The sequence below is a fragment of the Scyliorhinus canicula genome, chromosome 3 (assembly GCF_902713615.1).
Source record: "Scyliorhinus canicula chromosome 3, sScyCan1.1, whole genome shotgun sequence".
NCBI lineage: Eukaryota > Metazoa > Chordata > Chondrichthyes > Carcharhiniformes > Scyliorhinidae > Scyliorhinus > Scyliorhinus canicula.
In genome coordinates, this window is record NC_052148.1 from 267,552,023 (window position 1) to 267,579,513 (window position 27,491).

At 48.1% G+C, this 27,491-nt stretch overlaps 1 protein-coding gene across 8 annotated transcripts in view; it reads left to right on the forward strand.

The window, feature by feature from the left end:
* The window catches only part of pdlim5a (PDZ and LIM domain 5a), a 292,715-nt gene that overhangs the window by 184,099 nt on the left and 81,125 nt on the right, over window positions 1-27,491 (forward strand). For 6 of the 8 annotated variants that reach the window (XM_038792764.1, XM_038792763.1, XM_038792761.1 and 3 more), the window contains 3 exons: window positions 1,575-1,592; window positions 3,976-4,145; window positions 7,456-7,498. In XM_038792764.1, coding sequence (XP_038648692.1) covers window positions 1,575-1,592; window positions 3,976-4,145; window positions 7,456-7,498 — 231 coding nt within the window. The remainder of the gene's footprint in view (window positions 1-1,574; window positions 1,593-3,975; window positions 4,146-7,455; window positions 7,499-27,491) is intronic. The other 2 variants (XM_038792765.1, XM_038792767.1) reach the window with 1 other exon arrangement.

Consider the following 27,491-nt stretch of genomic DNA (forward strand, 5'->3'; position numbering starts at 1 on the left):
GAACTGGACACAATATTCCAAGTGTGGTCTAACTAGAGTTTTATAAAGCTGCAGCAAAACCTCGCAGCTCTTAAACTCAATCCCCCTGTTAATGAAAGACAACACACCATATACCTTCTTAACAACCCTATCAATCAGGGTGGGAACTTTGAGGGATCTATCTATGTGGACCCCAAGATCCCTCTGTTCCTCCACACTTCCAAGAATCCTGCCTTTAACCCTGTATTCAGCATTCAAATTCGACCTTCCAAAATGAATCACTTCACATTTATCAAGGTTGAACTCCATCTGCCACTTCTCAGCCCAACTCTGCATCCTGTCAATGTCCTGTTGTAACCTGCAACAACCCTCAACTCTATCTCCCCCAACCTTCGTGACATCGGCAAACTTACTAACCCACCCTTCCACTTCCTCATCCAAGTCATTTATAAAAACCACAAAGAGCAGAGGCCCCAGAACAGATCCTTGCGGGACACCACTGGTCACCGACCTCCAGGCGGAATACTTTCCATCCACTACCACTCGCTGTCTTCTTTTGGCCAGCCAATTCTGTATCCAGACAGCCAAATTTCTATGTACCCCATGCCCCCTAACTTTCTGCACATTCTTTCTGCCTCATGTTCTTACCTAGCTTCTCCGTAAAGGTATTCTTTTAAAAAACACAAACCCTTTCTGACTCTCAATTAAATATTGGGAATGGAGAAGCCATTGTTTTCAGACCCTGCTCCAAACTATTTCCGAGATTCCCACTCCATCCCACCCCCGGGGCAACAGCCGGAAAGTTAAGCCAGTCCGTTCACAACTTGGGTGACACTTTCGACCTTGAGACGACCTTCCGGCCTCTTATTTGTGCCGTCGCTAAGACTGCCTATTTCCGCCACCATAACGACTTTGCCCCTCTCTCAGCCCATTTGCTGCTGAAACCCTCATTCCTGTCTTTGTTCAATTCAAACTTGCCTATTCCTTTGCCGCCCTAACTGGCCTCCACATTCCACTCTCTGAGAACTTGAGGTCATCCAAAATTCTCAACTGGGCACCACGTCCCGTTCCCCCATCACCTGAGGTGGGCAGTGCCATCTCTGATCCTCACTGGCTCCCAGGCAAGCAATGCCTTGATTTTGAAGTTCTCGTGCTTGTTGTCAAATCTCTCCATGGCCTCTCTCTCTGTCCCTATCTCTGCCATCTCCTCCAGCCCCACAACGCTCGGTAATCTCTACACTCCGCTCATTCTTGTCAGCCTCCCCGATTTGAATTGCTCCGCCATTGGTTGCTGTGCCTTCTGTTGCCCGGGCCCCAAGCTCTGGAATATCCTCCGGAATATTCTCTGCACCCCGTCGCACAATCTTACTTTCTTGAAGAGGTTTTATACCTGAGGTTTAGATCAACTTTATAAAAAATGTTTTCTGGTTTGTGTGTTTGAGCTAATTCCTTCGGTGTGTCCTAGAATTGTCTTGTACTCTTGAGTCATGTTTTAATTTATTTTGCCTTTCTTCCTCCATCTTTGGAAACTTGTCGTCTGCTTTTTCCATGTGTTTCAAACGTTGGCTTCAAACTCGGCCTTTCCATCTCTAAAGGAGACCGCTTCCTGGACGGTAATTCTGCAGGTCTTTTCACTTTTTTGCTTTTGGTTAATGCCGTGACTGACAGCCACACACAGCGGAGGTGTTTTTCTGATTGGTGCAGTGTTTTTTGGGGGAGCTTACATGATTTTGAGGCGGTTCCTTGGAATAACCGAGCCCCACATCATGAGCTGTGTTGGCCGGTGGAAGATGCCAGCTGGTTTATTTTTTCTCCACCACCTCCAGCTCAGAGAGGGCGAGAGAGCAGCTGTGTCACAGATAAACCACACAGGAGAAAATGCAGACAAAGCGGAGAGAGGAAGAAGACACTGCCAAGTACCTGAACAACAATGAATTATTTTGCTCGTGTAATGTTGTTTTCTTTTTTCACCTTCCCTTGCAGGTCTTGAAATGTGACAATTTTCAAGCACCTCCTCGTACCTTGGCTAAATGGCCATTACCCAGTCATGAGCCTAGATGATGGGTACTGTTGGCTATTGCACAGACGATTGTAGCGATGCCCATTACTGCCCATGGCACACACCCACACCTTTAAGTTTAAAGGGTTCAAAGATTTATAAGGTTTTAAGATGACTAAATGAGTTGGTGGTGAAGGGACTGGTGGGAGACACCTAGAACATGAGGCTATAACCTTGGGTTTAGAACCAGCGAATAATGGTGTGGAGGAGTTGATGGAGTTCAGATAGAGTCAGAACTGTGTCGAAGGGCCAAACGAACTCATCCTTTTCCCATCAACAGACGAGGGCAGATGGAAATCCTGGACTCAGATCAGCGAACACGAAATGGAAAGCACAAGGGGCAGTGTAGGTGAGACTAGATGGACAAATGGCCTTAAAACCCGAGGATACAGGCCACCAGGTCACGGAGAGTTGTCAGCTGTTAATTTTCCTGGTACTCTACTTTTTCTCTGGTGATGGTTTTTCGTTATCCCTCTTCCATTTTACCCATTGATTTTCCACTATTATTGGGATGTGTTTGGTCTCTTCTATCACGAGGACATGCAAGATACTTGTTACGAGGGAGAAGGGAATTGAGGCTTCCGATGGTAGATTGAGATGAGGAAGGATAGGAGGAGGCTTGAGTGGACCATGAGCACCCAATGTGGGCTGCTTGGGACAGTTGGCCTGTTTCTGTGATGTATTTCCTTTGATAAACCTCCTGCTGAGAAGCTTCAAGTTGAAATCCTGAATGAGTGCTCCCTGCCTCCGTCAGTGCTGAGGTGATTGTGGTCTTGCCGTTGTGTTGTCATGTTTGATGGTATTGTTACTATTGTGAGCAAGATCAGTAACTTGCAGCACTTCGGATCAAAAGCATTCCTGGAAATGCGTCATTTTGAGTGATTGGGGAAGCCTTGATTTAAATAAGACCATAAGGCAGAGGAGCAGAATTAAGCCACTCGGCCCATCGAGTCTGCTCCGCCATTCAATCATGGCTGATATTTTTTTCATCCTCATTCTCCTGCCTTCTCCCCATAACCCCTGATCCCCTTATTAATCAAGAACCTATCTAACTCTGTCTTATAGACACCCAGTGATTTGCCCTCCACAGCCTTCTGCGGCAAAGAGTTCCACAGATTCACCACCCTCTGGCTGAAGAAATTCCTCCTCATCTCTGTTTTAAAGGATCGTCCCGTTAGTCTGAGGCTGTGCCTTCTGGTTCTAGTTTTTCCCACAAGTGGAAACATCCTCTCCACGTCTACTCTATCCAGGCCTCGCAGACTGGGTAATGGCCATTTAGCCAAGGTACGAAGAGGGGCAGCAGGGTAGCAGGGGCAGCAGGGTAGCATGGTGGTTAGCATAAATGCTTCACAGCTCCAGGGTCCCAGGTTCGATTCCCGGCTGGGTCACTGTCTGTGTGGAGTCTGCACGTCCTCCCCCTGTGTGCGTGGGTTTCCTCCGGGTGCTCCGGTTTCCTCCCACAGTCCAAAGATGTGCGGGTTAGGTGGATTGGCCATGCTAAATTGCCCGTAGTGTCCTAATAAAAGTAAGGTTAAGGGGGGGGTTGTTGGGTAACGGGTATAGGGTGGATACGTGGGTTTGAGTAGGGTGATCATGGCTCGGCACAACATTGAGGGCCGAAGGGCCTGTTCTGTGCTGTACTGTTCTATGTTCTAGGTGCTTGAAAATTGTCAAATTTCAAAACCTGCGAGCAGTCAATGTAAGTTTCAATAAGATCCCCCCCTCATCCTTCTAAACTCCAACGAGTACAGACCCAGAGTCCTCAACCGCTCCTCATACGAAAATGTTTTGCCATTAAAATGACTGTATATATTATTAATTGTGGACGTCAGAAGGATAATGCTGCTCCAGTTACGGGTAATGATAATGGTTCATCGTTGACGACGGGGCAAGTGTCTAATGTCTTTTTTAATGGCCACTTCTTTCCTCGAATACAGCTCCCCCCGGCGATATATGGCCAGTGTCCAACCTGATGTCCATCATCACGCCCTGAGTGATCAGAGCAAGAAACGCTTGATGCAAGATACTGAAGACTGGCAGCCAAAGACGGGCACTGCTCAGTCACGCTCATTCTGCATCCTCGCTCAAATGACTGGCACCGAGCATTGTAAGTAATGTTCCTGTTCACTTTTCCTGCACCACCCCACGGACAATCTGGGACCCTGTCTCTCCCCCAAGGCCTCGGAGGCTGGGAGGCCAATTGGAAATGTGAAAAGTGAGCTTGGGGAGATTTTGGTCCGCAAGATCAATCAAGGGTTGTGGGGCCAGGTTGGGTCAGAAATAGGATGCAGGTCAGCCAGGATGAAACAGAATGACATAATTCACTTGAGAGCTGAATGGCTGCCTCCTTGTTCTTGTCATAATCTGCACCCATGCACATCACGAAGTAAAAGCAGGCAGTGACAGACACCCAGGTGAGCCAATCAACGTACAGAACAGAACACGCCCACTCACCAGACAGAACACCAGAGGGGGGCTTCCAACTATAAAACACACAAGGCATCAGCACTCTGCCTCTTTCCACTGGTGACAACTGTAGTGACAGTCAGGGTGTACAAATCATTCCACACCTTCTACACGTGGATCGGAGCTAGCCTGGTCTAGATAGTTAATGTTAGTTTACTTAGAGGAGTAGAGAGTCAACCCACAGGCAACTGTGTGCTTCATTACTGAAGTTCAATAAATCTTATTGAACCAACGCCTCCGTTTGGTGTATGCTTGATCAGTTAACTGCATCGTGTGCAGTCCGTGTTACCCCAGGGTGAACAACACGGCAGTTCTAGTTGATGCAATTGCACAGTTCTGGCATGTAGCTGCTCTCCTGGGGGCCTGGCTTATTTACTTGCTGGCAGAGGGGATTGGGTTCATGCCGTCTGCCTTCACTTGTGTCTATCTGAGCAAGACAGAAAGTTGCTTCTGAGTAAAGTTGACGTGGGGGGGGGGGGGGGGGGGTAAAGCCTTCAGAATGTTTCGGCCTTCTCAGTAATTGTGGAGCCCTAATGACATCCAGCTTTTCAAAGAAAAGCAAATTCCAGTAAGCTCGCGATGAGGGGATGAGGGCACGAGTACAAAAGTGTCGTTAATCCTATTAATGTTTGACCCCGTGACCCTGGCGCTTGTTGCAGTAAACGGGAGGGTCCCGACCCACATTGTGACAGAAATTAGCATTAAAAATGGATGAATAGGAGACGGGCGCTCAGCTTTCAATGCTTACGGTTGTGTATGTCAAAATCTTTAACTCTTGTTATTGCCAGTAGTAAGTGTGTTTTTATTTTTGAGAATGAAGTAACTTTACAATGAGGGCAAGGTACTTTGTTAAGCAGTCGCAGAGGTTAAAGAACCCTACCTCTCGCAGAATTAACTCTGCTGGTTGCTTATGGATATAGTTAACTGTAGTTAACGCACCACCAACAGCTTGCAATAAAATATAGTCAAATGTCCCCAGGAGCTGCAACGGGTTTCAAACAACATTTAACTCAAACCCCATGTTCGGGCCGGTTGGCTTCACTGAGCATCTCCGAGAAGGGAACGTAAAAAACAGGAGTAGGCCGCAGGCTCCCTCAGGCCTACTCTGCCATTCATTGAGAACATGGCTGAGATTTGACATAATTTCTACTTTTCTGCCCCATCCGCGCATCCCTTACTGCCAGAATCTATTGATTTCAATCCAGAATACGCTCATCAACTCAGCATCCACAGCTTGGAGTTCCGAAGAGAGACGTAGAGAGGCATGGGGACGGGATTCCGGAGCTTAGGGTCTAAATCGCTGAAATCGTGGGTTCCAGTGGTGGAGCAAATTAAATTGGGGATGTGCAAGGAGGGGCAGAATTCTGGGACCGCTGAGATCTCAGATGAATGTAGGGCTGGAGGAAAGTACAGAGATAAGAGCAGCCATTATTTCATTGAATAGTGGGACAGACTCGAGAGGCTGAATGGCTTCTCTTCCAGAGTGCATCAACTACTGCCTGTGTGTGTCTGCCTGTGTGTGTCTACCTGTGTGCGTCTGCCTGTGTGTGTGTCTGCCTGTGTGTGTGTCTGCCTGTGTGTGTGTCTACCTGTGTGTGTCTACCTGTGTCTGCCTGTGTGTGTGTGTCTGCCTGTGTGTGTGTGTCTGCCTGTGTGTGTGTGTCTGCCTGTGTGTGTGTGTCTGCCTGTGTGTGTGTCTGCCTGTGTGTGTGTGTCTGCCTGTGTGTGTGTGTGTCTGCCTGTGTGTGTGTCTGCCTGTGTGTGTGTCTGCCTGTGTGTGTGTCTGCCTGTGTGTGTGTCTGCCTGTGTGTGTGTCTGCCTGTGTGTGTGTCTGCCTGTGTGTGTCTGCCTGTGTGTGTCTACCTGTGTGTCTGCCTGTTTGTGTCTACCTGTGTGTGTCTACCTGTGTGTCTGCCTGTTTGTGCGTGACTGTCTGTATGTTTGTGTGTGTGGGCATCTGTGTGTGTATGTGGGTATCTGTGTGTGTGGGCATATGCGTGTGTTTGTGTCTGTCTGTGCCTGTGTGTATGTGCCTGTGTGTGTCTTGTGTGTGCCTACCTGTGTGCCTGTGTGTGTGCCTGCCTGTGTGTGGTGTGTGGGCATCTGTGTGTGTTTGGGCATCTTTGTGTGGGCGTCTGTGTGTGTGTGTGTCTGCCTGTGTGTGTGTGTGCCAGTGCCTGTAACTTGGTGTGTGTATGCCTGCCCGTGTGTTGTGCGTGTTTGCCTGTGTGTGGTGTGTGTTGTGCGTGTTTGCCTGTGCGTGCCTGCCTGTGTGTGGTGTGTGTTGTGCGTGTCTGCCTGTGTGTGTGTGTTCGTGCCTGTACCTGTGTGTGTATGTCTGCCTGTGTATGGTGTGTGTTGTGTGTGTCTGTCTGTGTGTGTGCCTGCCTGTGTGTGGTGTGTGTTGTGTGTGCCTGCCTGTGTGTGGTGTGTGTTGTGTGTGCCTGCCTGTGTTGTGTGTGTCTGTCTGTGTGTGTGCCTGCCTGTGTGTGGTGTGTGTTGTGTGTGCCTGCCTGTGTGTGGTGTGTGTTGTGTGTGCCTGCCTGTGTTGTGTGTGTCTGTCTGTGTGTGTGCCTGCCTGTGTGTGGTGTGTGTTGTGTGTCTCTGTGTGTGTGTGTGCCTGCCTGTGTGTGCTGTGTGTTGTGTGTGCCTGCCTGTGTGGTGTGTGTTGTATATGTCTGCCTGTGTGTGCCTGCCTGTGTGGTGTGTGTTGTACATGTCTGCCTGTGTGTGCCTGCCTGTGTGTGGTGTGTGTTGTGCATGTCTGTCTGTCTGTGTGCCTGCCTTGGATGTGTGCTGTGCGTGCCTGAGTCTAAAACACATGAGCCAAGCAAGACAGAAAAACTTTAATTCTTGTCACGGAGAGGAGGAACTTATCTCGTTTTCGGTTGCCTGTCTCATTTTTACCCACTCCCTCAGTGGCTCATTCTTTCTTTCTATTCCTCTTTCAGTGGGCGAGACTACCCCAGCAAGCGAGAGTAACAAGAAGACGAGGTAAGAGGCTGCGTTGGGTTTCTGTGCACGAGTTATTGTTGCGGAGTTTTTTTTGCCCTTCTGCTGTTTTGGGTTTGACTTGTTGAAACGTGAGCTGGCGTGTGATTATTAATACCGACAGTGCCTCATTATAATCAAACTTAGTCTGGCATTGCTGAGTTGCAGATGCGCAAGAAATGGTATTGTTTGTTGGAACGCTTACTTGGTGCGCTGGGCTAAAGTTAAAAAAAGTTTTCTTTTATGAGAACATAATCCAATGCCCCAAAGGTCACACTTGAGCCCCAAGTGTATTTGCCGGCACCCTAAACTCTAAGTCACTTAGTTAGAACACGGTTAATTTCACTTTAAGTGAACACAAAATAATATGTATCCTACTGTTTTATTCATGTGCTTTAATTTGGGTTATTAGATGATTCATTTTTTTTTTGGAGCCAACATCAATTTTAAAATAACAGTAATATCTTTAATAGATCCAGTGTTGAGGCTATAATATCTTTAATAGAACTCCCCTTAATGACTGAAATTGTTAGAAAATTGGCCTTGTGGGCATGTGTGTATTTTATTGGATAGAAGCACGCTCCCGATCTCTTGTTGACCGTTTTGTGGCACAGTGCCACTTTCACGCCAGTTTGTGTCCGAGGGAAGCATTAATAATAACTGGTGTGTTCTGTTCTAACTGATAGCGAGACCCAACAGCCAGATTGTGTCTCACTCGGGGTCACCTTCAGTGACGCCAGGACTGTGCAAAGCTGGAGCTCCCTGGGAACTTATTGAACTTTGGACGGAATGTTCTTAATGTTTGTCGGAAACGAAATGCTCGTGCAGTCCTCCCGTAACCACAAGTGTTTGCTGCCAGCGAAGGTTTGTCACATTCCTTCACAGAACTTTGCTGCCACTGCATTGATCAGCATGGCCCACAACCAGGGTCCCGTTGACAGAGGGGAGTCGCGTACGTTTCCCGACGTTTCAGTGTGACTGTAGCTCGCGATTGCCTTCATTGGCGTGTGTTGATGCATTGCCCGAGTACGGTTGTAGTCTGGAGGCCTGAAGGGCCGCACCTTGAGCCGCCAGCGTTAGAGGTTTGGATTTGAGGGCACATTAGTCTTTTCTGATTGAGAAATGTGGATCCATAGTTTGGGTAGCAGATATTGGAAAATAAGCGTATTGATGACGGGCTACAGTTGTATAAGCCTCTAGATTTGAGAGGGGGACAGAAGACTTGGGGAAATTAGAAATCTCACACATTTAAACTCTGGGAAAGTTGGGGCTGGAGCATCAGACTTCGGCATGGGGGCGACATCTGATTCATCGGGGTCACTACATTAACTCCATCCTGGACAAGATTCGTCATATGCATCATTGTCAGATGTCAATAATTACCCTTTGCATTTCAGTCTCTTGATAGTCTCGTCCCTCCCTCGCTCCCTGTGTGACTTTCCCAGCTCTGTAGTAACCGCCCGGCCTCTTCACCTTCTCAAACCCCGGGATTTACCCTCATCTCATTCTGGTTTCCTGCTCCTTCCACTTTGACATCAGCCGCACCTAATGCGATTTCTGCTAATGTAACAGTTCCACGAGGATAGGTTTTATATGAGCGAGTGCGGGGAACAGGAATGACGGTGGAAGTGCAATTAAATTCCCGATTTGCTGTGAGGGGGACAAGTAAGCTTTCTTTATATAACTAACCTAATACAAATAGACAGGGATTGGTTGATGCAATGGCCGTAAAATGGTTAAAGCAAACAGAAAATATACTGGGGGCGATTCTCCAATATTGGGCCCAAGTGTTCGCGCCGTCATGGACACCGTTGGATGAGGGGCTGGATTCTCTGTTCTGGAGACTAAGTCCTCACACCTGCGTGAAAACGGTGGTGTTTTACGCCAGGAAAACTGGCGCGAAACGACCACCGATTCCCGGCTTCCGGGGGGGGGCTTGAGAGCAGGAAGGCAGCGTAGAGCTCCCAGCTTGAGGTGCCGATACGGCCCAGAGGTTTGGCAGGTCCGTGGCCGCACAGCAGCGGCCGCACCGTGCTTCATGACGGACGCAGCCCGCGAAACTGGCCCGCAAAAATCGTTCCCCCACTTTGGCCGGCTCGCGCTCCCCGGACTACCCCCCCCAGCCCCGAATAATGCCCCCCCTCCCCCCATCCGTGGATCGGCCCTCCCCCGACTGTGGCAGCACTGGATTGAGTCTGCAGTTGCCACGCTGCGTTCCTGATGGGTGGGACCACACACGACCCACGCTGTCGGGAACTCGGCCGGTCGGGGGGGAGCATTGCAGGGCGGCCCTCAGCCAACGTTCAGCGGCTGTGAATACGGCACGCGGCGTACCCCTATTTCGTCGTCATCGGGGATTCTCCGCCCCATCACTGAACGTGATTTTGGGGTCGGGGCGGAGAATCCAGCCCGAGGTGGTGTTCCTCGAGGATCCACAGCGGTACGTGCTGGCGACTGAGTGATGATAAACGAAGCTCTACTCGTGGACGGGAGCGCCTTTCGCCGCCTAACCAACCAACCTTTTGCGCTCTTTCAATTGAGGAGTTAATTGAACAACGGGCGGTGTTTAGCTACTAGATTGCGGCCATCAGTGCAGGAATCGCCCAGGAGTGGTTTTTAAAAAACGGAAGTGTTTCTAAAAAGACCTTCCAGTGACAGGAGGCGATGGTGTAGTGGTATTATCACTGGACTAGCAATCTAGAGACCCAGAGCTTTGGAGTCCCAGGCTCAAATCCGACCACTGCAGATGGTGAAATGTGAAATCAATAAAAATCTGGAATTAAAAGTCTAACAATGACCATTTGTCGATTGTCATAAAAACCCACTGATGTCTTTTAGGGAAGGAAATCTGCTGTCCTTACCTGGTCGGGCCTACATGTGACTCCAGACCCACAGCAATGTGGTTGATTTTTAATTGCCCCCTCGAGGGCAATTAGGGATGGGTAAAAAATGCTGGCACGCCCCATGAGCGAATTTTTTAAAAAGGTGGACATGAAAGAGAAGCTAAATGCAGTTTGAAGTGATATTATTCATGGTAATAGCGGAGCCTAAGTGAGACATTTTGCATTGACGCAAGTACCAACAGTACTTGAGTGAGATCTCAGCGAATGCTGCAGTGTAATAATAATCTTTATTAGTGTCACAAGTATGCTTATTTTAACACTGCAATGAAGTTACTGTGAAAATCCTTAGCAGCATCTGAGGGAAGTTTGACTACTTGCGCATAGATGTTCATTCTCACGGTTGTATGCATTATGGAACTTCAATTGCGAATTCCTGTTTGCATTTAAACGATCAACTGTCTTTGAAATGCTTCTTCTTTATCGAACCAAGGGTAGTAAGTCGGAAGGCAGAGAATGTTTTGTCAGTGGAGGCTCGATGGCAGACTGTTGCCGCCCTCTGCTGACCACCCGAGGTTCTGCAGTCGCTGGCGACCTTGCCCCAGTGACTGCTTTGCCGCCGATTGTTCCCCCTGAGTCCGAGTGCCGTCCTAAGCGGTGGTAAGGAAACCGTGCTTGGCCCCCACTTATCCGGTAGATCGTGTTTTGAAACCAAGTACCTGGCCTGCAGAATATTGGTCTTTTAAAGAAGGGCTTACGCTGGGAACGAGTGATGCCATTTGCCAGCCAGAACTAGCACCTGATCTCAAACGCCTGGCGGGGCTTTGCTTGTTTTCGCACAGTGATTTTTGGTTAAATCCACATCAGTCACGTGACCAGGTGGCCCGGCTGGGTTAGGGTCAGGCCGCCACACAATTGTTCAAATACTTTGGTCTTCAATCCAAAGTCTTTGAAACGTGTAAGAAGCCCTTTTTTGACCCCCTATCCCGTGGACCCATTATTATTACGTGGAGAGAACAAAAGTTGTAAACAGTTTTGCAATGGGTGGTATGTGTCGACTGCTAATGAAAGTAGGTGCTGTATCAGTCCTTGACTGCTCTCTCTGTCAGGCACCTGTGCATCTTCTCGATTGCTTTTGAAGAATGTTGCCAAATCTGGTTGATGCCGCTGCGGAAGCGATGTTTTTCCTCAACTCTGCATGCAATGGCTGCCTTTCGATCAGTCTGCATGATGGTGGCATGTTCTTTGCATGTAATTATTTTATGCCCAACCCAAGCGGCGTAGGATTTTCCTGTGCGAGTGTCCGTAGAACGGAGTGTAGGGCTGCACTGAACGACGGGGCTGCGTCTTGTCGAGGCCGTGTTCCCTGTTGGCCTCACCAGACTCGGCAGTGATTTTGCAAGTCAAAGGGGCTCTCGGTGTGCCTCGCTGCACTGTGTGGACGACCAGCACTCGGAGACACACGGACAACTGGCGCTCAGATATATCACATCGCAGTTGTAGGGCCTTGCAAAACCAAGCTGAGGGAGACACAGTGAAGGAATCCCGACTAGCTCACTATAGGCCAAAGCCAAGCTGAAACAGCAGCCCAACACTTACGGCAGCGGACTAGGAACTCTTGAGGTCACCAGTTCAGACCCTACCACGAGCAGATTTGAAACTGAATTGAATAAATTTGGTTATATTCTGGAAAGTAACCCCCAAAACCCAAGAAGGGAAAGACTTGTCAAATCTACCAGGTGTCTCCTACCCCAGGCCCATTCTGCACAGTTGCTTTGGGGCAATTAGAGATGGGAACACCGGGTAAGAGCAAATATGTAAGTCGTGCCCATGTGCAACTGGACAGAAATACAGGGTTTGTACCCTGTGGGTGAAAATGTAAGTGAAAGGCCCAGTGTGCAGCAGAGATTGTGAAGGTCCCAGTTATCAATTGGACATTCCTTCCCACTACCGGAGATGGCATCAACCAGTTATCGATGAAGACAAGATTGGTGATGATAACCCAAACAATTTAAACTTATCGCTCTGATTCTGTTCTTAATAAAGCAGGTGACGTCACTGAGGTAGCTTTTCCTGCCTCTGAACAATGCCAATGCAGAATCACAAAGGAGCAGGTGGAGGCCATTCAGCCCCTCAAACCAGTTCCGCCATTCGACGAGATCGTGGTGGTTCTGCAATCTAACTCCCTTTTGCCCCATGTCCATTAAAACCTATGGTGAACAAAAATCTATCACAATATTTAAGCTGGGATCGATTGTCATTTGTGGAAGGGCGTTACAAATTCCTAACCATCCTTTGTATGTAGGAGTACTCCTTAATTTCACCCCTGAACGGTCTGGCTCTAATCTTTGGGCTATATTCCCGCCTTATCCCCACAACCCTCGATTCCTTTACTGATTAAAAATCTGCGCCTTGAACATACTTAACGACCCAGCCTCTACAGCCCTCTGAGGTAAAGAATTCCACAGATTTCCTCTCCTCAATTGCATGCCCTACCTCACTCCAAGGTCACCACCAGGAGATTTTGCCCCAGGTGGCAAATAGCTTCTCTTGATCTATCCCATTAGTTTCCCTTGGTATCTTGTTAACTTCAGTCAAATCGGCCTTTAACCTTCTAAATTCAAAGGAATACGATGCTGGTGTGTGTAATCCCTCCTGTACCATGAGGGCAACACTCTTATCAGTGCTGCAATCCGCCCCATCTCGCTTTATTAACGCTGAACTTCCCTGCACCTTCAGGCAGTTTCCCTCTTTCGAGCTTGAACCTTATTCAAAGAACAAAGAAAAGTACAGCACAAGAACAGGCCCTTCGGCCCTCCAAGCCTGTGCCGACATGATGCCCTCCTGAACTAAAATCTTCTACACTTCCAGGGTCCGTATCCCTCTATTCCCATCCTATTCATGTTTTTGTCAAGTTGCCCCTTAAACGTCACTATCGTCCCTGCTTCCACCACCTCCTCTGGCAGCGAGTTCCAGGCACCCACTACCCTCTGTGTAAAAAACTTGCCTCGTACATCTCCTCTAAACCTTGCCCCTCGCACCTTAAACCTATGCCCCCTTAGTAATTGACCCCTCTACCCTGGGAAAAAGTCTCTGACTATCCACTCTGTCTATGCCCCTCATAATTTTGTAGACCTCTATCAGGTCGCCCCTCAACCTCCGTCGTTCCAGTGAGAATAAACCAAGTTTATTCAACTGCTCCTCATAGCTAATGCCCTCCATACCAGGCAACATCTTGGTAAATCTCTTCTGCGCCCTCTCTAAAGCCTCCACATCCTTCTGGTAGTGTGGCGATCAGAAATGAACACTATACTCCAAGTGTGGCCTAACCAAGGTTCTATATACAGCTGCATCATGACTTGCCAATTCTTATACTCAATGCCCCGGCCAATGAAGGCAAGCATGCCGTATGCCTTCTTGACTACCTTCTCCACCTGCGTTGCCCTTTCAGTGACCTCTTTCAATGATTGTGATCATCTAAATGCACCTCGTGAGTAAGTGAGTGATGCACCTGCACATGTTCTAACAACACTTCATTTTATCTCTCTCTCCCCGCCCCCCCCCCTTTCCCCCTCTCTCCCTCAATGTCTCTCTGACTCACTTCTTTTCCCTCCCACAGGACAAAGGTCACTACTATAAGATACAGCCCCAAATATGCACAGCTCCGTGATTGGCACCATGGCGTTTCTGCTCGTGTTCTTAATGTGAATTAACTTAACCGAAGAAGCAACGCGCGATGGAAATATTTTTACTCGGCGGCCTGTACTGTTTCTTTCATTGAGATATCCTGTCATTTTATTTTTGCTCCTGTTTCCGAGATAGTCTAGCTGCTCTGTTATTCTTCCTCTTCTTCAAATTCCACCTTCCGTTTTTTTTTTAAGAGAGGGAAAAGCCGTTGAATCAACAGTGTCGTAGATTTTAGAGATGGATTGTTGGCATTTTGTTTGACAGCGTCCGTAAAGCAGTAACAACTTGCATTTATAGTGCGCTGCAATCATCCCGGTGTGCTTGTGTAGCGGTTTGGAGAGACCGCGGGTGAGTGGGATAAGTTTGCTTGCGCCGACGAAAGATTAGATGTTCTCCGCTTTCTTTTGAGTAAGAGTTATGGTGCCCCCCCCCCCCTTTCCCCGTCGAGGTAAATACTCTCTCGTCAAACACGTTCTGCTTCCATCTAATGCGTTCCTCTGTCGAAGCGAAGGTCAAACGAGGTTGAAGCAGTCGCTGGATTCTTAGGAGCTCTAACCAGTGGGTTGTCGTACCAGAGCCGGGCTGGCGGAAAATTCTTTTGAGCCTTCCGTGGAGGGACACGTCAGATTTTTCCAGAATAATGTCACGCAAGCAGATCCATCCGCAAACGGAGACATGACAACCCATTCAAACCGCTGTGGCGTTTACCCAGTGCCTCGAGTTTGCATTTCAGCCCTGTATCATATTTGTATCTGTATTATACTTGATAGGTGCTCACAAATATTTGCTGGTTGGAGTTGAAATCTTACTTTAATAAACATGCTTCGACTCTTAATTATGTCTTCATATTTATTGACACTTCGGTTTTGGGATCTTGGGCATTTAGTTTCATAAAGTGAGCTGCGACCATTTTGCGTTGAATTTTCCGATAGTTGATTTTGTGCAGTTTCTAGCAAATAAACAGTCCATTCCGCCCAGCTGGTTCATAGTCGTGTTTAAACTCCACATACGCCTGCTGCTGCTGCTCTCAACCTATCTACATCACCGTACCAAACATTTTGGCATCCTCTCTTCGAGTCAAGGCCTTACTTCTCGAACTCTCCAAGGTAAAAACACAAACTTGGGTGTCTTATCAGACTTCACTCCGTCTCTTTATTATTGGTCCCTGGCTGTTAAAACCCCAAACCCCAACAGGAGACCGGTATTCTATATGATTTGATTTGATTTGATTTATTGTCACATGTACCAAAGTTCAGTAAAAAGTATTTTTCTGCGGCCAAGGGAACGTACACAGTACGTACATATAGCCAAAAAGAATAATCAACAGAGTACATTGACAAATGGTACATTGATAAACAGTGATTGGTTACAGTGCGGAAAAAGGGGCCAAACAAAGCAAATACATGAGCAAGAGCAGCATAGGGCATCGTGAATCGTGTTCTTACAGGTAACAGATCAGTCGAAGGGGGAGTTGTTAAGGAGTCTAGTCGCTGTGGGGAAGAAGCTGTTTCTATGTCTGGATGTGCGAGACTTCTGTACCTTCTGCCTGATGGAAGGGTCTGGAAGAAGGCAATGCCTGGGTGGGAGGGGTTTCTGATAATGCTGTCTGCCTTCCTGAGGCAGCGGGATGTGTAGACAGAATCAATGTGGGGGTGGCAAGCTTGTGTGATGGGTTAGTCTGTGTTCACGACTGTGTTCTTGCGATCTTGGGCCGAGCAGTTGCCATACCAGGCTGTGATGCAGCCGGATAGGATGCTCTCTGTCGCACATGTGTAGATGTTTGTGAGAGTCGATGCAGACATGCCAAATTTCTTTAGCTTCCATAGGAGGTAGATGGGGCAGCAATTTCCGTCCTTCGGCGTCAGATACTGTTGGTGGATTGAAATCACCTCTTCACTACCCAGGGCTCTGCCAGGGAGAGGTTGAACTTAAACCTGTAATGCAGACACGTGAACTGGAGAGGTGACCTGTCACAAGCTAATGGAACACCTTTTCAAAGGTCAGCTGCCTCTCACAGTGCAACGCTCCCTTCAGAGCTACACCAGAGGCACAAACCTGGATTTTGTGCTCCAGCCCCTGCAGTAGGACTTCTGACCAGGAAGTGCGAGAATTGTGAAGCTTTTCTGTTCATTGTTGAGAACCCCACTGATATTAAATGTGAGGCTGTCCCAAAACCCAGAAGAGGAACTTGGAACAGCAGTTCTTAGTGATGTATATTGTTTTTCTAAATTCACCTCTCTGTTTTAGAATTCCCCTTATACCAAAGAACAAAAGGGCCAATATTCTAAAACGGTGAACAGGGATTCTCCCTCCCTGACTCCAGTACAGGCCTCTGTGAGTGCTATTCGGGTCAAACTCTCCTTTCAAGTTATCCCCCGGTATAACTCATACCTTCACTGAAGAATTTTACTTACTTACCCCTTAATAGCATCGATGTTCCGGGTCCTGCGTTCTTAAGGAAGTGAAGCAAGCTAATAACCACTTTTTCAGGTTAAATTATTTTATTATTAACATACTCTTTTCTCTTTCATTAAATTATAAACATTATTTACTTTTGGATGTTGTCTGGTTGGTTGTTGAGGCCTTCAGACTCTCTCTCTCTCTCTTTCAATTCTCCTGGTCATCTCTCCTGGTGCTGTTTTCTCTTTTTCTCTGTCTTCTGTCTTCATTGGCTGCTGCTCCCTCGCATTCTTCTCCTGGGCCGTCTGCTCTTGGGTCTCTCCTGCCGCTGGGCCGCTCCGCTCCTGGGCCGTCTCGCTCCTGGGCCTCTCCTGCCGCTGGGCCGTCTCGCTGCTGTTCCTGCTGCTGCCTCTTCCTTCTGGTGCCGTGCCGTTCTGCCGCTGGTTCCTTTGTTCCTGTGTGCTGCCTCGTGGGGAGAGAGAGAGGAGGGGCCCTGGAAGCCCGCGCTGGCTGATCTCTGGCGCGAGATCGGGACCTCCGATAAGGATCGGACTTCGGGTCTTAAAGGGGCAGTCCATTACAATTTTTCAACAGCACAAAGAAATTTTTTAAAACTTTTTTCTTTTCCCTTTCTCCTGCTGCAGGTTGTAATAACCATTCTGACAGACTGAAATTGCTGCCCACAGTTTCTGTGCTCTTCAGCTGCCACCAACCTCTTGTGGGATCTTTCCCTGCACTCTCCCCGATCAGATGTTGGCAGACCTCTATGTTTCAAATGACACATTCTGTATTTTCCAGAACAATATTTTCAATTTTGTATACTGTGAGAAAAGATATGCAAACCAGGGAGGAATAGTCCAGCCATTGTGTGAACAATTAATAAATAATATGTTTAACTTAAAGAAAAATAACACTACAAGAAGGGTTTACACTGCAACACTTAAGTACACTGATGGCTGCACACACAGTATTACAGGAAATTGATCCTTGCTTCCAACTACCTACGATCCCTGAACTCTGAGACGCCCCTTTGTTCCCAAACAACATCCAAATATATGTAACTCAATGAGCTAAATCCAGCAAATAATTACCATTTTCAGTTTCAGCGAAGGCAGAATTTGCTCAGATCAGGTTTTTATGTTAACCCGCTGCCTGTTTGGGAATAACTTGTTTTTGGGTGTGGCTGATGGTAGCTGGCCCTGTGTTTGCTTTGTCTGCCTCCCCCCCCCCCCCCCCCCCCCAGGCATTTTGCTTTGGATATACCATCTTCTCCTTTGATGTTATCCACCCTGCGGAATCGGCTTTTTTCATATACCCTTCAATGTCATTATCTTTCCACTTTGAAGTTACCTTTTCCATAACCCCCATTCTTTTCCTCTAGTTGCATAGGTAAACACTTGCTTTACGCACTGCATCTCCCCTGTTTTCTTTTCTTTTATTGCAATCTAATTTTTAAATCTTATTGTCCCCCAAATCTTGACATGATGCAGAGACACCTCTTGTGCATTACCAGCAGTGCGTTTTTATTCTTTTAAAGAAGTTGTTTGCAGCGATATTCAGATGTCTGCTGAAACGGGTGAATGCTGCTAAATGTCGGGGATGGTAGCAGAGTGGTAACTGTTTCTGGGCTGGTCATCATGTGGCCTGGACTGATGTTTCGGGCTCGGGTTCAAACCCCTCCAAGGAAGCCAGGGGCAAATTAACGAACTTAAATCTGGAATGAAACCGCTTTGCCTCATTAATATTGAATCCTGAAGCTACTGGATTATTGTGAAAATTCATCTAGCTCGCTGACGTCCTTTACCCAGTAAGAAGTCTTACAACACCAGGTTAAAGTCCAACAGATTTGATTCAAACACGAGCTTTCGGAGCGCAGCTCCTTCCGCGCTCCGAAAGCTCGTGTTTGAATCAAATCTGTTGGACTTTAACCTGGTGTTGTAAGACTTCTTACTGTGCTCACCCCAGTCCAACGCTGGCAGCTCCACATCATGGTACTTTACCCGGCCTGGCCAGAGTGGGACTCCAGACTCCGCCTGACTCTGTGGCGGGTGTTGTGTTACTGATGCTGAAGAGTTTGGGTTCAGTGTGAGCATTATTCACCCTTTCGCAGTGCTGAGAATCTCCTCTCGGTAGAGAATTTGTTCTTTTTAAAAACAATTATGTTACAAAGGAGCTGTCGCTATCTAAAGGTAAAGTTGCCATAGTCCCAGGTGACCGCAGGCTGCTTTTTCCTTAGAAGGGGGAGAGCTGACTGGTGGTGATTTAACCCGAGGATCACCAGACCTCAGGCGAGGGGCAGGGTAGCGAAGGCGGGGCCTTCATGAATAACCTCATGAATTGAACCCACTCTGCTGGCCTCCCTCCGCGTTACGAACCAGCCGTCTAGCCAAGTGAGCTAAACCGGGCCACTATTTAGCGGCTGATGGTCACTAAGAAGTGAACGCCCCTTAGCGTTCCGGGATTTCCGTTTTAACAACTTTGCCTCCAGTCTGCAACTCTGCTGTGTACGCACCAGATCGAGATAGATTCTGGATGCATCTCCCCAGGAGTGGCGATAAACATAGACGCGGTGCCCTTTGAAGAGTTTGTTCAAAGTAAAATATGTATTTTTTCCCTCCCATTTATCTCATCCTTAGGAACAGTGAGACAGAAAATGGTGGAGTAGGGTACAGGTAAAATCAACGGGACGCAACCCACGTGTGTTTTCACTGTCACACATCACTGTTTGTTGAATGTACAGGCACTGGGATGGAACATAGAACATACAGTGCAGAAGGAGGCCATTCGGCCCATCGAGCCTGCACCGACCCACTTAAGCCCTCACTTCCACCCTTCCTCCGTAACCCAATAACCCCTCCTAACCTTTTTGGTCACCATGGGCAATATTATTGTGGCCAATCCAACTACCCTGCCCGTCTTTGGACTGTGGGAGGAAACCGGAGTACCCGGAGGAAACCCACACAGACACAGAGAGAACGTGCAGACAGTGACCCAGCGGGGAATCGAACCTGGGACCCTGGGGCTGTGAAGCCACAATGCTATCCACTTGTGCTACCGTGCTGCCCTATCAGGAGGGGATACCAGGAGGGGAATCAAATATGACCAGCATTGGAATTTAGAGACTAGGAAAGCTGATTCATAAACCTGTGTTTATCATTGATGGGGGGGGGTGGTGGTTTCCAAAAACTGTTCGCAAATAGTTGAACCGTTTTATCCGATGGTTTCTTGTGAATGTTCTTTTTGTGTGGACACCAACTGGTAAAAGCTCTCGTGACACTGCGTCCGAACCCTGTTTCTCCCAGCCAACTTGCATTTGTGCGGCGCCTCTCACGAGATCAGGGTGGCCCAATGTGCTTCACGGCCAGCGGAGTTCTTTCTGAAGCCTATTCACTGGGAACGCGGGAGCCAGCTGGCACGCGGCAAACCCACAGGTGTGGTGGAGGCTGGTCCGTTTGATCGAGGAATCGAACCTGGGTCCCTGGCGCTGTGAAGTAACAGTGCTAACCACTGTGTCACTGTGTCGTCCATCAGGAAACCGTCGCTCACTTTGCATTTGTTCCCCCCTCTTCACCCAGGAAGCCTCCATTACCCCCGGTGTGCAGTGAGCTATCCTGATTCGACCCAATCAGTTATTTTGCAGGGTTAAGTCTGGCCTGTGAGCATTGATGTAACCAGGGCTGAGCAACATCGCCATCTAGAGGCAGCATTCAGCAGCTACGCTGAAGTTCCTGATCAGAATCAATGCTTACTCCTTGAAATAGGGAAAGAAGACAACGAGCTTCCAGAACATCTTTCAGGACCTCAGGACATCCCATAGCATGTTAGAACATAGAACAGTACAGCACAGAACAGGCCCTTCGGCCCTCAATGTTGTGCCGAGCCATGATCACCCTACTCAAACCCACCCTATACCCGTAACCCAACAACTTCCCCCTTAACCCTACTTTTATTAGGATACTACGGGCAATTTAGCATGGCCAATCCACCTAACCCGCACATCTTTGGACTGTGGGAGGAAACCGGAGCACCCGGAGGAAACCCACGCACACAGGGGGAGGATGTGCAGACTCCACACAGACAGTGACTCAGCCGGGAATCGAACCTGGGACCCTGGAGCTGTGAAGCATTTATGCTAACCACCATGCTACCCTGCTGCCCCTAAAGGGTGGAGCCCAGTACAGCTAACTAATGTAGTCACTGTTGTAATGTGGGAAGCGAGGCAGCCATTGTGCTCCCATCAAGCTTCCACTAACACCATGATATTGACCAGATAATCCTAAGGTCTCAGAAAGAGGATGATAGATTTTTGTTGACCCAAAATATGAAGGGCAATGGGTCAAAGATGGATATAAAGGATGAGCTGGGGTTCTTCCATTTAATATGATCAACGACAGTTCTGTTTAAACCACACACAGCCCCAAAGATCCACCTGTGTCCCACATTCTTTAATACCTTTGATTTTGGCGCTGAGGGGGTAGGGTGGGGGGAATGGCAAAAAGGGGGCTGTGCAGTCTTTGACATTCAGCTGAGAGGGCAAAAGGGGCCTTGGCTTAATATTTCATCCAGAAGGCAGCTTCCCCCCACAGTGCAGCACTTGCTCAGACCTGCACTGGGAGTGTCAGCCATTCCCGGACTGGAGCGGGGCTTGAGCACACAGTCTTATTACTTGGCGAGGGTCGACAGACTGAGCCACTGCTGACGCTTTTATCAGTTGTGATGTTTTGCAAGAAGTTGGCGAAGGACTACAAAAATGTCCCGATAAAGCCCAAGTAATTACAGTAAGGAAACAGGCCATTCGGCCCACCGCATCGATACTGGTGTTTATACTCCATATGCATCTCCTCCCACTCTTCCTCCAACCCCATCAACATACCCTTCTATTCCGTTCTCCCTTCTGTTTATCCAGCTTCACTGCTCCCTGTAGCAGTGAGTTCCACTTTCCAGCCACTCTGGTTTCTCCTGAATACCCTGTTGGATTTATGAATGACTATATTCTCTTTGTGGTTCCAGTAGTTCTGGTGTCCCCCGCTTTTGGAAGCATCTTTTCCACGTCTACTTGATCAAACCCCCTCATCATTTTAAGGAGCTTTATGAGACCAGCTTTCCCTTTACATGAGGAGAGAGACCCGAGACAGTTCCACCTTTCACGATATCGTCAACTTGCCATAAACACCCGTGCTTTTATGACCGATCGAGACCTGTGATATTTTTTAGACATCCTTTGAGAACGGTGACTTTGCCATTGACGTTAGTCACCGATAACCTTTGCTGCTTTGCTAAAAGTGGCTCAAGCCTAGCACTGAGCGGCAAAGCCTGGTGACGACAAGTTCCATTTTGGTGCCGGACTTCAAACACATATGAAGTCTTATCGATAGCTTGCTGTTGGATTTGGATTTGTTTATTGTCACGTTGTGGTGAATCACAATCCTAGTAATTCACACTGTGTTATATTGTATGTGTTGTGCCTCTGTAAGCTCGGTATACGAGCAGTTGCGCGGCTCTGCCCATAGGGGGAGATGAGGAGTTTGTACTGGGCTCCACCCTTGGCTCAGCCCATGGTTCCGCCCATGGTTCCTCCCACTCACCGGAAGTATAAAGATCTGCAGTTGTGAGCCTGCTGCCAGTTCATCACGTCGCAGGCAGGCTCAGTTGTAAGACTATTAAAACCACTGTTCACTTCCAACCACGTGTCTTGTGAATTGATGGTCACATCACATGTGTACTGAGGTACAGTGAAAAGTATTTTTCTGCGAGCAGCTCAACAGATCATTAAGTACATGAAAAGAAAAAGAAATAAAAGAAAATACTTAATAGGGCAACACAAGGTACACAATGTAACTACATAACATCGGCATCGGGTGAAGCATACAGGGGTGTAGTGTTAATCAGGTCAGTCCATAAGAGGGTTGTTTAGGAGTCTGGTAACGTAGGGAAGAAGCTGTTTTTGAATCTGTTTGTGCGTGTGCTCAGATTTCTCTATCTCCTGCCCGATTGGGAGAAGTTGGAAGTAAGCCGGGTGGGAGGGGTCTTTGATTATACTGCCCGCTTTCCCCAGGCAGCAGGAGATGTAGATGGAGTCAATGGATGTTGATACCAGTGTGATCCATGACACAATCAAGCTGGCTGCCACAGGGCTCAACCAACCTTCACCAGCGACGCTCTCTCTCTCCCCCGAGTTGATTCGCAGCCAACTCACTCATGTACATTCTGCACCGCAGTGGAAACAGATCTGAAAAAAGTCCTGGCTCAGCCACGGTTAGAGTGACATGTACACGTGGCTTTAATTTTACTATCTTAACGTCAAATTTGTTGAGTAGTCCTTTTTCAAAAGGTAATCTGATAAAATACTTGACGCGAGTCGGGGGCGGGTGGGTGGGGGGGGAAGTGTTTCCTGATTTCTAAGGGGAGCGGGAGGAATTCGATGAGTCTTTTCAAAAGAGCCATACCGGCACAGTGGGCTGAATGGCTGATGCGCGATCAATGAACACAGAAACGAAGTAATCCGAATCGAAGGCTTTAATCTACAAGAAATGTGCCCAGCAGCTTGAGTACAGAAAGAACGATGGCTGCTGGGAAACACGGGTTCTTGTACTCTGCCTCGTGGGCGGAGCTACCTTCCTCTCGACCAATGGGAAGACAACACTTGGGCCAATGGGCAGCGAGCCTTCTCCACCAATAGCAGCTCACACTCCCAGGTACCGTAGTACCTCTAGTCATACAACCACAATGGCCTCCTGGGCTGTAGCTATTCTATAATTCTGCAAAAGCAGTCAGTTGAATACAGTTTAGCGCTAGACATGCGTCAGTTTCAGATAAGCAGGATTCTCACATTGTGTTTTCAGTGAAAGTAAACAATTTTGTACAAAGATCTCAACAAATTAAATTTGCGATCAGTAGATAAATGGGATGACTCTGTTTCTACACTTCAGCCAATAGGAAGGGCTGTATTATTTCTTCGAACTGCATAGAGTTTACAGCACTAAAACAGGCCATTCAGTCCTTCTGGTCTATTCCAGTGTTTATAGAAGCCTTCTTCCATCCCTCTTCATTTCTTTTTTAATAAATGTAGATACCCAATTCATTTTTTCCCAACTCAGGGGCAATTTAGCGTGGCCAATCCACCTACCCTGCACATCATTTGGGTTGTGGGAGCGAAACCCACGCAAACACGGGGGGAATGTGCAAACTCCACACGGTCAGTGACCCAGAGCCGGGATCGAACTGGGGCCTCGGCGCCGTGAGGCAACAATGCTAACCACTGTGCCACCGTGCCGACCCCTATCCCTCTTCATTTAATTCTACCAGCATAACATTCCCATCCTCTGTCCCTCGTGTGTTTATCTTACTTCCTCCTACATGCATCTTTGTGGTTATTAAATCCATGCTCGCAGGAGTATATTTATGTACCTAATATGGGGAAATAGGAATGGTGTACAGAACCCAATTCTACCCCACTCTGCCCCCTATTTCTTTCCCCCGAACGACTGACAATTTTTCTTTGCACAATGTAAGCGCTTTCGAAAATGAGGAGCCTTTGCAAACACTGCCTGCACGCCAGGCAGACCAGTGCGCGCCCGGAGGAGGTGACGTGGTGGCTCGCCCAGCGCGTTCGGTAAGCACTCAGACCGGTGAGGACCCCGTGCTCGCTGAAGCACCACCGACCTCGGGCCCCAGAGTGGAAGCTGCTGGATTCACGCCCCCTGCAGGCGCAAAGAGGTACAGAACGAGCCGGCACCGTGACGCATGTGGGGCAATGACCATACCTTCACGCACTGTGTGTGCAGTTTCTCTGTCGTCTGTCGGGTGGTTTGATCAGTGTGGGGAAGCTACAGGGTTTTCAGCAGGAGGCTTTGGCACACAGGCAGGTCGTTCTTTTTAAATTTGAGCACTCACTCGTGGGAACAGCGGGTGGCCATTCCGCCCCTCAATCCAATTCTGCCAATCAATTAGATCATGGCTGATTTATATCTCGACTCCCATTTATCTCCCCCCCCCCCCGCCCCCACCTTGAAACCACAACCCTTAATACCCTTGTTAACAAAAATCTTATCAATCTCAGTTTTTACATTTTCCATTGACCCCCCCCCCCTCCCCAAGCGTCAACTACCTTTATGCAACGAGGTGCTTCCTGACACTTACCCCTGAATGGCCAAAGTTTAACGTTAGGCCTCCCTTATTCTGGAATGCCTCTCACCAGATAGTTTAACTCAGTTCCTTTAATCGTCTTAAAGCACCTCGATCACCCTCTCATCTTCCATACTTGAGAAACGGCAAGCCAGCCCGGCCTCAGATTTTAACCCATTGAAGCGCTGGGCTATCATTCTGGTAAATCTGCATTGCACCCCCTCCAAGGCCAGTTTTATCTTCCTTTGATGTGCTGCCCAGAACTGGAGAGTGAACTCTTAATTGGAGGGGATGGGGGTGGGGGGGGGGGGGGGGGGGGGTCACTCAGTGATGATTAGTGGGGGTGTGGTATTATCATAACTATAAGCATTGCAAGGGTTAATGTAGTCTTGAGAGTAGCCACTAGAGGGAGGTGCAGATACAACTATATAAGGCAGTGATGCTAGACCTTGGGGGAAGACTGTATGCAGGAGATAGCTAGAGAAGGTCATAAGAGCAGATAGTGTGACTAAGGTTAGATTATAGTTAATACCAGTGAGATTAGCAGTAGATGAGTGTCGTTAAATGTTATTGGTCAGTTGTGTATTCTTCAGGACTAAGTGTCGAATCTCAGTTGAGTAGCGTGAATAGAATCAGAGCTTTGTTTAAGTTAAAAGCTACACTGTGGTCTTTGCGAACGCTACGCCAACCGTCCTGAAATAAGCAACACAAAGAACACCACGGGGGGGGGGTCACTCAGTGATGTTTAATGGGGGGGTCACTCAGTGATGATTAATGGGGGGGGTCACACAGTGATGTTTAAAGGGGGGGGGTCACAGTGATGTTTAATGGGGGGGGGGGACAGTGATGATTAATGGAGGGGGTCAGTGATGATTAATGGGGGAGTCACTCAGTGGTGATTAATGGGGGGTCAGTCAGTGATGTTTAAAGGGGGGGTCACTCAGTGATGTTTAACGGGGGGGTCACTCAGTGATGTTTAATGGGGGGGTCACTCAGTGATGTTTAACGGGGGGGTCACACAGTGATGTTTAACAGGGGGGTCACTCAGTGATGTTTAACGGGGGGGTCACTCAGTGATGTTTAATGGGGGGTCACAGTGATGTTTAACGGGGGGGTCACACAGTGATGTTTAACGGGGGGGTCACTCAGTGATGTTTAACGGGGGGGTCACTCAGTGATGTTTAATGGGGGGGTCACAGTGATGTTTAGCGGGGGGGGTCACACAGTGATGTTTAACGGGGGGGTCACACAGTGATGATTAACGGGGGGGGTCACTCAGTGATGTTTAACAGGGGGGTCACTCAGTGATGTTTAATGGGGTGGGGGTCAGTGATGATTAATGGGGGGGTCACTCAGTGATGATTAATGGTGGGGGGGTCAGTCAGTGATGATTAATGGGGGGGTCACTCAGTGATGATTAATGGTGGGGGGGTCAGTCAGTGATGATTAATGGTGGGGGGGTCACTCAGTGATGATTAATGGGGGGGTCACACAGTGATGATTAATGGGGGGGTCACTCAGTGATGTTTAATGGGGTGGGGTCAGTGATGATTAATGGGGGGGTCACTCAGTGATGATTAATGGTGGGGGGGTCAGTCAGTGATGATTAATGGTGGGGGGGTCAGTCAGTGATGATTAATGGGGGGGGGTCAGTCAGTGATGAGATGTGCTGTGAGTTGAAATGAACGACAACAGTTTTAGCATTTGTACAGATCAATGCATCATGGATATTGGGGTAATTTTAGAGGAAATGTTTTTTAAGGGTAAAATATATTTGACCGTTCTTGCTGCTGTGACACTTACTGCCTTGCTTGTTCGGTTTCTATTAGGTGTGAAGGTGAGGTCGCAGCTCCTGTTCCTGCCTCTGTGATCTCAGCAGCTGCAGATCAGAAGCCAGTCAGTCTTCCAGCTGGCCTGCCTGCCTCATACTCTCTCTCGACACCACCACCTATTCGGTACCAAAGCAAATGCCCCCCAAGTCTTGTCACAATTTGCGATTTTGCTGTGTTTTTGTAAAAAAAAGATAGTCCAGGGTTTCTCTTTGGGCGCAATCTGGGGGAATTGCACCCAAAAAGCCCCCAAAATGACATTGGTTAGATTAGGCTCCAACTTGCTCCTAAATAACAACCTTTGTTAGTGTCACAAATAGGCTTTCATTAACACTGCAATGAAGTTACAGTGAAAAGCCCCGAGTCTCTACACTCCGACTCTTGTTTGGGTACACAGGGAGACTTCAGAATGTCCAATTCACCTCACAAGCACGTCTTTGGGGACTTGTGGGAGGAAGCCGGAGCACCCGGAGGAAACCCACGCAGACACGGGGAGAACGTGCAGACTCCGCACAGACAGTGACCCAAGAGGGGAATCAAACCCGGGTCCCTGGCACTGTGAAGCAACAGTGCTACCTGCTGCATAATCACAGATATAAAATCTTGGATGACCCAGTGAAATGGGACAGCATAATGGAACGTAATGGACTTTATTTTTCATTCGGAGCCATTCCTAGATGTATTAAAGAGCATAAACCTGGTGCGGTTTCTGAAAATGGGTGTATTGTCAAAGTGAAGCATCTTTAATTTGGGTGCCCAGTTATCCACCTGGAATCGTCTGGTTTTAAATCATTGCAAATTACTTAAGGCTACGCGGAAGCAATTGGTAGTTCCATTGGTGACCGCCAGGTAGTTTCCTTCACATATTGAATACCCTCTGACCTGACAGAAACTTAAAAAATGTGCCTCACACCTGTGTGGCGAAGAGAATGAGCGGAATTTGCCATCTCAGTTGATAGGAGCTCTCCATTTCGAGACCTGGGGGGGGGGGGGGGGGGGGGGGGGGGATGCCCGTGCCAATTAAATATAAAACTGGTGTGTGTTTTAAAAAAAAAATATGAATTGCTGAAAACAAGGGCACGAATGGTTTGGGCCGTTTTCAGTTCTCCGATCCCG